A 10843-nucleotide genomic window follows, 5' to 3' on the forward strand; every position below is an offset into this window, starting at 1 on the left:
TTGTTAAAGCCGAAATGTTAAAAAAAAGGTTGATAGTTTTTATTTATTTTTTTATCGTTAAAGTGATCTCTAAGTGCCAAGACAAGTTGTGTTTAAATCATAAAAAATTCTTGAAAAATAAGTTTCATGTTAATCAAACTTTCCAGAACAAATTATTTATTGAGATATTAGCAAAAAACTTTATAATTTTTAACACCATTTTATTTTTCTCGAGGTAAGTTCTGGCTCTATGATTAAAAAAAAAAAAAAAACTGGTCTGATTAATGCGCTTTTGTGGTTAATAAATGAGATCAATACAAAAAAACTTCTTTCAAACTCAAGTTATGTTTAGGTTTTTCTTTAATTTTTATGAAGAATTTAGAATTTTTTTTATAAAATGAACCAAACTTTAATAACTGAATAAAAATAACACGATAAATAAATTAACAGTTTAAAATCCCAACTTATATTTATTTTATTTTAAAAACAAATACTAGTGCTATAAATATAAGATATGTAAATTTCAAAATTATACTAATATTTGTTATAAACAAGTTCTGCTAATAACATCTTAAAACCGAAAATACTATTATTTTTCTTGGATTTAGTAAGAAATAGTGAAAATACATTAGGTTTCACAGTAAATGAAAACGAAATTTTTTAATGGAAATATAAAAAAACAAAACAAAGCAGAAAAGCGGTAATCTTTGTTTAAATACCAATTTCATTTTGTCAAAAGCCAGTTGAACTAAAATAGGTAGCGCTAACATTTTTTTTTATAAAGGGGAAAACCAAATCTAATTGTGTAGTTGCGTAAATCGTTTAAAAAACTCTGCAGTAAGTACATTTAAATCTCTTAAAGAAATTCAACCATAAACAAGTGTCCCCTCATTAAAAAAAAAATAACCATAAAATGAATGATTTAAAAAAAAAAAAAAATTTAAATAAGTATAAGATTTTAAAATAATGATTTTTTTTTTCAAACATTTAAAATTTTATTTATAACAACATTGTTTAATTTAAAGATATTTCATAAAGATAAAGACTAAAAACAATTTTTAATATGGTTTTAAATTTAATTGCAATGAGCTACTTTAAAATACACAACTGAGGTAATTAAACTTTTACTGATGTAAATATCTTTAATAAGTAAAGTTACTTTTATTTGTGTTACGCTTTTCCGCTATGCAACAAAATCTCATAAGAAGGCCTGGTAAACCATTGTTTAGAATTGGCTATCAAGGTGTAGTAGAAGATATTGTCCAGTTTGAAGAGTGTGAACGCTTTAATGTTGCCTTATTCAATTTATTCTGCAATGCTGGCAAATTAAAGAACAAAGTTAAAAAAGCAGCAGTGACATTAAACATTACACACTACAACTTGCCTAAAATATCTGGAACGTCAAAGAAAACATGGTTTTACAAAGTTATTACCTAACTGGCTGGACTTATTGTGGGTTTTGACAACACTAAAGGCAAAATGCGTGCTAAACTTTCTGGCATAACCAAACGACTGCATGACTACAGATTACTATGGGTAGTCTCTAGTTATTAGGATGTGCTAGAGAAATTGAGTCCATTACTGTTGGTTTTTGAAAAAAATATATTAATGGTGCATGAGTTAAAACCAGCAGTGGGTCTTACTAAAACTAGCTTAGTTGAATTAAGAAATGAAGAAATTAACAATATTCTTGATTCATATTTACATAAGTTTAAAATTAAGAACAAGTTATATAGTTCAACCACTCTTGTTGCTTCGTAGAGAAATTAAATCAAGAGTTTGTTGAGATAACTTTGATAGTATTAATTTTGGTATCCAAATAAAAAAATCTGCAGTCAATCTGCCATTGATAGACGAAAGATTTGGTTCACTGTTAAACCATATATTCAAATCAACAGCTTGGTTAAATCTGCATATTTGAACAGAAGACAAGATGTATAGTGAGGCCAGCATCTTTTTATTGCTAAGTGAGTTTAAATTTCTTCTGGAAGCTGCAGGATTGGACATAAAAATGGTTCTCTCTGAATGGAAAACTGCAAAGCTCACAATAAAAGCGAAGTATGAAGTAGTCACAGCTTTGCAACTATGGCAAAAAATGTTTTTATATCATGAAAAAAAGTTCCTAAACCTGCTTCTTCTCATTGAACTTATCATGGTCTAATTCGTCTGTAGAACATATTTTCAGTTATATACAAAGATATATATACCGTTATACTCACAGATCACCAGTAAAAAATGAAGTTATAGAAGACTCCATAATGATAGCTAGAAATGACCCAAGTTTTACCTTTTATGAACGAGATAAGATTTTGGGTAGAGCCAATAAAAGGAAGAACTATTTGTCTTAAATCAGCTGATGCAATCATTGCAACAAATTATAACGACGAAAGCAGTTTCTAAAATTTTAAAAATATAAAAACATACAACTTAAAATCATGTAATCTTTTGCATGTAATCAGTACTGGTAAGCAAATACTTGGACCCAAATCAGAGCCAAACCATTCTTTTAAAAGATATTTGAAAAACTCAGTTAAAAAAATATAAATTTTTTAGTTCTTTTTACTATAAAAATAAAACCTTCAAAACATAAATACATTTTCAGAAGAACACTTTTTATTTCAACTTTAAAAAAAAATGGTACCATCATAAGCAGTTTTGTTTTTACTATTCTGATTCACTCCCAACAAGACTGCAAGCAACCATTATTAAGTTGGGAGTTACTAGAATAATAGAGCAAGGAAATGTTTGACAAAAAACTTAAAAAGTTGAAGGTTGTATGAGTCAGGAAAACATAAAGATGGGAGAGAGTTCCAAAGGGTTAAAGTGCAGAGAAAAAAACTAAACAAGTAAAAGTTTTTAGAGCATTCAGGGACAGATACAGTAAAAAAATGAGACTTTGATGAAAGACGAGTCGAGCAAGAATGAGCTTTGGTTGATGGAACTAAATATGAAGCTCCTTTGCTTTCATCTCTAGTTCCACCAATGCTTACAATGCATTTTATGGACCTTGTCTAGAAAAGAAAGAGCATCATTAGAAGAACCAGCCTAAATATGACCATACAGGGATGAAAAGAGATTTGTAGAGGTAGAGAATGGAATCAGGAGAGAGCAAATGAAGTGCAAATTAAAGAGAAACAACCTTAGCAGATGCTAATATAACAATTGATTGTATATATTTTTTCCATGAAAGATCACTAGTAAATTATATTTATTCTTTTATTTACCATTTTATCAATATTGTCTTGATTTATTTAGTTGCTTTTGAAACTTGTTTTTTTTTGTTGTTGTTGTTAGAATTAGTTTTTTTTATTCTTAGATAATTAAAATGAAATATCATTTAAAAAAATTTCAATTTCCTTTTTTTATTTATCAAAGTTTTAAGGCGGTAAAATTTGCTAGCAATATTTGCGCAGTGTATGAAAAAGTGTTATAGTTAAAAAAAAAAAATTTGTGATTAGCATGCTAATTTCAAATGGGGTTATATAAGGTAATGTGGTTATAAATGGTAATGTAAGTCTAATTGATATTTATCAGTTCTTCTGAAGAATGGCTTAATACAAAAATTTCTTTTATTTTTACTGGTGGTTATAACTTTTTCTCAACTCATTTAGTCAAAACTTAAATCTTGAAAAATAAAGGTACTGTGTGGAGAAACAAATTGATCACTTCTAGTTTGCAAAGCTCTACCACTATACCACTACCACATATTTAAAGCATCATTAAAGGCACTTTATGTTTAAATAATTGATCAAGTAATTAAATAGGATACCTTAAAGGCAAACCTTGTTATGGTAGGCTTTATGTTCCTTTAATAAATTTCAAAATAAGTTTTTGTTCCTCAAAAGCTTATATATCATAAATACCCTAACAAGTATTGACTAAGCAAACACAATATTAAACACACACAATATTATTGAATTAAATTAATACAAACAAATGTTGTAATTAATAACCATACCAACTATCAACTTTCCATCAATAACTCCAACAGTTGCAGGAATAGCACCATATTTTTTCACAACATTTTCAACCTTTAGAGCAGTGCTACACATATAGATATTAAAAAATGAAAAGATTTTATTACAATCAACATTACTACAAGCAGATGTGAAACTAATTCAGATTTAAAACATAATTAATGAAGTTGTCGAAGAATCAAAATTGTTCTTTTGTCGCAAAATTAACTAAAAAAATCTTACTTAAACTAATTTACTAGCAACAATAACCACAAACCTGTAAGCGTTACCCCAAGTTGTAAGCGTTACTTACCTTAAGTTGTCTGGATAAGGCATTCCATGAGTTATAATTGTTGATTCAAGAGCAATAACTGGCTGATAATTTTTAAATGCAGTTTTAACATGATCGCCAACTTTAAAAAACTCAGGAGGAATAGTTCCAATTCTTCTATTTATTTGGAACAAAGATTTTGTGTATCTTTTTTCTAGCCAGGAAAATGTTCTCATGGGAAATGCTTTATACATTTCTCTTTAACAATTTTGAATAAATTTAAATTCTTATAAATTGTTTTATCAATAATGGGGTAAAAAAACTACTGTGAAAAGTATAAACATCAAGTACTTATTTACATGATTAACAGTCTTCCAGATAAATTAAAATCAGGTTTGGAATTTTTTTTAAAAGTGTAGACCTGGAAATTTTTAAAATGTATGCGTATTCACTTAAATATATATCAAAAACTCAAAACCTAATTTTAACTTATATGAGAAAGGCCAAACCTATTTATACATGACTTATTTGATAAAGTTTTTTATAATAAAAATAAAACAAAACAAAAAACTAAATGACAGGGACATTTCATAATTTATTTTGAATGAGTTATTATACATGTGTTCATTTTAGATCCAGGAAAAAAATTACAATATGCGCATTCCTAGATCAAAAAAATATCCAAAACAATGGCATTGCTTTAACATCTAAAAATTAAGATACTAAATGAAAAGTATAAGATGGAATATATGAATCATATAAAATGTTTCATATATAAAAATTTTGAAAACTGAAGTTATTAAAATTTAGTATTTTTCTTTTTTTTTAATTTAGAAGTACAACTATTATCAAATTCAGTAGCTGTTCTTTTCTTTTTAAATGAAGATTTATCAATCGAATTCTTCTTTTTTAATTTAGTAGTACAATTATTATCAGTTTCGGTAACTTTTTTCTTCTTTTTTACTGGAGAATTATCCATGGAATTCATTTTCTTTATTAATTTTTTATTTTGTTTAATGTTAGGTGCAGTTGTACACTCGCTAATTTCACATGTATCGACTAGATTTGAATCAATTGATTCATTATCATCTTCATTATTTTCACTATTGTTTTCAACATCAGAATTTAACACAAAATCAGGAATAGAAATTTCAGTTTCTTTGCTAGGTGATTTTTGACCTTGATCGTTACAATTTAAACCAGTTTTTTCAGCTTCTTTTTTTAAAAAATAGGCTTTTTTAAATCTATAACCTGTAACATGCTGCTCAATTTCGTGAGGCAAATTATTTATTTCTTTTTTTGTGAGCGTGCAAAATAAACAAGATTTCGATTTTCTACTAGGCAGAAAATATTCTTTATATGGACCTTCAATTACTTTGTCAATAGTATGTATAGACTTAACTTTGGAAAACAAGTTTTGAAACTTTTTTCCACTTGTGTAATTTTCAATAGACTTTAGAGAGTAAGGTATTTCATGTTGAGTGAGTTTACAAACAAATTTTTTACGACCTTCTTGATCAATCACTTGGAAAATACCCGGATACAGTTTCAAAAAAACTTTAATTTCTTTATCAACTTTGTCAGCCATATTTTTGTGTAACCACGTGACGATTACTCTTAGATCGAAATAACAGACATAAGTTCACCTGAATATGAATAATTTGAAAAATGTGTTACATCTTATTTTTTTGAATAATATATCGGTTAAGATATTTTATTAACCTATATTGATTAAATATAATTTTTAAATTTCAATAGTTTATCAAAGCCTAAAATATTTTTAAAATTTTTACCCACAGCCTCGTTTACAAACAGTCCTCAGGTTTAAACGCGTGGAATATACGACTCAATTCTTTTACTTCCAAGTTATTCCTGTAAGTTTGCGTTTCCCAATTTATCTGAGATCTCTAAATTAGTTTTGATTATCATTTGTATTTAAATTAAATAAACGAAAATATTTTCTTTAAATAAAATTTGTTTTAATAAGAATATTTTCATTTAGACCTCGTCTTTAAACCGTTAGGCAATCCTTACTATATACAAAATGGTTAGGGAAGACAGGAAAGCATGGAAAGCGAAGTACTTCGCTAAAATTGATAAGATGTTAGATGAATTTCCGCGATGTTTCCTCGTAACTGTTGACAATGTAGGGTCTAAACAAATGCAACAAATTCGAATAGCATTAAGAGGAAAAGGAGAAGTTCTTATGGGTAAAAATACGATGATGCGTAAAGCCTTAAAAGCTAAATCTCAAAAGATTCCTGGTCTTGAAAAGTAAGTATTCCGCATGACAATTAACTAACCAAAATAAAATATATTTTAGATAGTAACAAATACATTTATTTTGAATTATGATAAAAGCTGTTGAATGATTATTAATTTTTTTAAATTTTAGAATTCTACCATATCTTGTTGGAAATATTGGCTTTATATTTACCAAAGAAGATTTAACTGAAGTTCGTGATTTGGTTCTCAGTAACAAAAAAAATGCTCCTGCAAAAGCCGGGTCAATTGCTCCTCTTGATGTGTTTATTCCAGCTGGTAACACTGGTATGGGTCCAGAAAAAACCTCCTTTTTCCAAGCACTGTCAATTCAAACCAAGATTACAAAAGGAACTATTGAAATACTTAGTGATATTCATTTGATCAAGAAAGATGTCAAGGCAGGTTCATTTGATTTCAAAAGATACATTTTCTCAACTTGACATTAACTAAATTTACTTTTAATTATATCTACTACCTTTTTTAGTTAATACATTGGTGCTATGCATTATAAGGAACATAATACCTTAAACAAAAATAAAAAATTAATGTTTGTTAAACTTTTTGACCAAAATTTATGAATATGCGTAGCATAGTCATTTTAGTAATACTTTTAAAGTATTTTCTTTGTAAAATAATACAAGTTTAAAATATCAGCTGATAAAGTAATGTGATTTTCAAATGTATTATATTAGGTTGGTGCTTCTGAAGCTGCTCTTCTTGCTATGTTGAACATTCAACCATTTTACTATGGTTTAGTCATCAAACAAGTTTATGACAATGGAAGCATTTTCAGTCCTGATATTCTTGATATCTCTGACGATGATATAATGAAGAAATTTTATTCAGTTTGTTTTTTATTTTATATTTATATATGTATAAATGAAGTTACATGTGCATATATATAGATACGAGTTTAATAGGTTTTCTTTAAACAAAATTTATTTGAATTAAAAATTTAATCGATTTAAAGGGTGTCGCAAATGTTGCTGCTGTTTCTTTGGCAATTGGGTACCCAACAGCTGTATCTGTTCCTCACTCTATCAGTAATGGATTTAAGGTAAGTTTAGTTTCAGAATATTAAACTTCAATACTATGTTTATTTTAGTTTTAAAATATTTTGTTCTTAAGTATTATAATAATTATAGCTACTATTTTTTATTCATTTTTATAGAATGTCGCAGCTGTTTGTTTGGAAGCAGATATCTCAATTCCACAAATTGCTAAGGTAAATATGTTTATATAAATAATATATCTTTATTTGCAGTAAAATAAGCAATTATCAATTAAGATAAATAACAGCTTTAGAAGGTTGTAGTTATCACTATTTGTATAAGTAGGTTGGCTTCATAGTATCTATATAAATGTATTTTTTAGCTTAAGCAGGTTAAAATGCATTTTAATTTATTTGGTGTGGGGGAGGGGAGGGGAGGTGTTATCAGTTTTTATATAATTTAGTATAAACTTATACCTTTGCTGTAAATCTAAAGTATTAGTTGAACTGTTATGCAAATACATCTAGCGTTGTTATTGCTGTATTGTTATTATGTATTTAAATTTTGTATTAACAATAGATATCTACAAGTCTATCGTTTTATCAACAAAAGTAGATTATTAAATGCAAGTTAAAATTGTTTAAATTGTACTTAAATTAAACTAATTTTTATTAGATCAAGGAGTATTTGGCTGATCCCAGCAAATTTGCTGTTGCTGCAGCTCCTGTTGCTGCCCCAGCTGCCGCTGCTCCAGCAGCTGCAAAGAAGGAGGAAGTGAAAAAAGAAGAGTCAGAGCCATCTGATGATGATATGGGTTTTGGACTATTTGATTAAATGTTGTATATGTAAATCCAGTAGATTGTTTCTGCATTTTGTTTATTTATATAGTTTTTTTTTGCTATTTGCCAGAGTTGTTTCACTACCTAATTTATGAGTGTCATGAGAGAGTTACCTGTTTCATAATTTAATTGTTTTTCCTTATTATGGAATGTAGCTTTTGATACAGAGGGAATGTATGTTCCCTCTGTATCGGAAAGTAATCCCAGAGTCAAACTACTTAAAGCATTAATAAACTTATATTAACATTTATATTAAACTGACTGGTAAATTTAAGGTCTTAAAAATATTCATAAGAAAATTGTTAACCTCAGTAAATCCTTTGATATAACTTCATGGCCTTTAACTAAGTCACAAAAAAACTAAGTCACAAATGCCTATCACTAGATCAAAATATACACGTAAACTGAAAATTATTATTGATGAGGCTAATTCTATTTGCTACCTCAAATATTAAGTATTATACATTTTATGTTTTTATCAAATGTACCGCAATTTAATTATTCTATATTATAATCTAAAAAGTTGTTGTTTGTAACAATAATTATATAAGTGTGAATACGAAAGATGCACACTTTGTAAATCTCTAAGCAAATTTGCTTAGAGATTTACAAAATATTGGATCAGTACATGGTAAGGCTAATTCTATTTTCTCCACTGTATATAGGGCTGTAAATCCGGGCTCGTGTTCGTGAACGGCTCGACAAGAGCTCGTTCATGTTCGGCTCGAATGGTAAACGAGCCGGGCTTGAACAAAAAATTAGGCTCGTTTATTAAACGAGCCGAGCTTGATCATCATAGGCTCGATTATATATATATATATATGTATATATATATATACATATATATATATGTATATATATATATAAAAATATATATATATATATACATATATATATATATAAATATATATATATTTATTTATATTATAATAATATATATGTAATAAATAAAATTGTGATATATATATTAATATATAAAAAAAATTATTTACAGACGAGCCTTAAACGGACAATTTTTTTATTACTAAATGAGCTTTAAACTAACAGGTTACAATAATTAAACCGAGTTTTAAAATTAAATTTAGATGTGCATCAAATAGTAAAATCCAATTGCATTGAGTAATAATATTAATAATAATATATATATATTTCTATTATATATATTTATTTATATATTATACATAAATTATTAAAAAACACTTATCAAACTTTATCAGCTTCATTTTACACTATTTAATCAATAAAGGCTTATGAGAAAGAAATAGTGTTTTCAGAAATAATTTATATACGTTTTATATATATATATATATATATATATATATATATATATATTTATATATATATATATATATAAAACATACAAGTTCGAAAAAACAATTTTTTTAAAAATTGCGACTTTATTCTCTGTTATTGGATGTTATTTATTCTATGTTAATGGAGATATCATCTCCATTAACATATCTCGTAAAAAAAAAGATTTGCTAAAAAACTCATTCGTTCTAAAAAATCGTAATTTCCGATCAGATTTGTCCTCTGAGGTTTTCTTAAATTTGAGAATGTCTCCTCATAAGGATTTAGATATGGTGAGTATCGGGGTAAAAAACGAATTTCATAGGGATAACTATTCTAAAAATCTGAAAATGAATGATGAAACTTAACGTTGTCTATCAACAACGTAAACTCTTCTTTTTTCCCCAAAATACTTTTCAGAGTATATAAGAATCCTTTAAAGATATCCGCTGTCGCCCCCACGCGCATTATTGCTTTACTATGGACTATGTTAACCAATTCAATGCTAATATCATGGTTATGTTACGCCCTCTTGAACGGCCTTTCATCAATGTTAATGATATTTCTGTAACATTGTTGCAATGTCAAGTTTAAATACCATGAAACATATTTTTCTTCTTTTACCTTTGCGGTATTTCGTCTTTCACTAATTTATCTTAAAATTTTACATGTATAATTTAATTTTTTTAATTATTGCCATAAGGATATTAACATCAATTCCCAATTCTACCTTTATCTCTTGTAGATTATAGCTTCTGTTATCTCCAATTAACTCGTATAGCTTATTTCTTACTTCCTCAATACAACATGACTGTCGAAACTCATCTTTAATACCAGGGTTGATATTACCTGTTTATATATATTGATGGACCAGGCGTCGTATTGAAGTCTCACTTCTATGCATGAGTTTTGATGAAATTAATATAATTAATATAATTATAATAATGAAATTTCTTACTTCAACATTAATTTCTGAACGTTGTATTAGTGCGTTATTCATTTGAGAGTTTTAAAAAATTAATCAGAAAACTTGCAAAATTGTATATAAGGAAGTTGAATAAAATGAAGCAATAAAAACAAAACTATTTATCATGATAAAGAAAAACCACCAGATTGAATGTAAAAAAGCAACCAGATTAAATGCAAAAAACTACCAGATTAAATGCAAAAACCGGTATAGAGGTGGGTTTCGACAGTCAGGTTGTACCGAGGAAGTAAGAAATAACCTACATGAGTTAATTGGAGATAACA

General features: G+C 27.3%; 3 protein-coding genes across 3 annotated transcripts in view; 1 reads left to right on the forward strand and 2 right to left on the reverse strand.

The window, feature by feature from the left end:
• The window catches only part of LOC100197220 (uncharacterized), a 41391-nt gene extending 36858 nt beyond the window's left edge, over positions 1-4533 (reverse strand). The window contains exons 1-2 of the mRNA XM_065795775.1: positions 4249-4533; positions 3938-4023 (exon numbers count right to left, since the gene is read on the reverse strand). Of these exons, the coding sequence (XP_065651847.1) occupies positions 3938-4023; positions 4249-4460 (298 nt within the window). The 5' untranslated portion in view covers positions 4461-4533. The remainder of the gene's footprint in view (positions 1-3937; positions 4024-4248) is intronic.
• A 248-nt stretch (positions 4534-4781) lies between these two features.
• On the reverse strand, positions 4782-6090 carry LOC105843600 (surfeit locus protein 2). The gene is made up of 2 exons (XM_065795777.1): positions 6000-6090; positions 4782-5852 (listed from the first exon to the last, which is right to left on the reverse strand). The coding sequence occupies exon 2, from the start codon at positions 5792-5794 to the stop codon at positions 5006-5008; it is 789 nt and encodes a 262-aa protein (XP_065651849.1). The 5' UTR covers positions 5795-5852; positions 6000-6090; the 3' UTR covers positions 4782-5005.
• LOC100203038 (large ribosomal subunit protein uL10) lies at positions 6006-8342 on the forward strand. The gene is made up of 7 exons (XM_065795776.1): positions 6006-6080; positions 6209-6480; positions 6602-6869; positions 7164-7316; positions 7442-7528; positions 7643-7696; positions 8139-8342. The coding sequence occupies exons 2-7, from the start codon at positions 6251-6253 to the stop codon at positions 8295-8297; spliced, it is 951 nt and encodes a 316-aa protein (XP_065651848.1). The 5' UTR covers positions 6006-6080; positions 6209-6250; the 3' UTR covers positions 8298-8342.
• The last annotated feature ends 2501 nt before the right edge of the window (positions 8343-10843 follow it).

This window comes from Hydra vulgaris, chromosome 04 (assembly GCF_038396675.1).
Source record: "Hydra vulgaris chromosome 04, alternate assembly HydraT2T_AEP".
Classification (NCBI taxonomy): Eukaryota; Metazoa; Cnidaria; class Hydrozoa; order Anthoathecata; family Hydridae; genus Hydra; species Hydra vulgaris.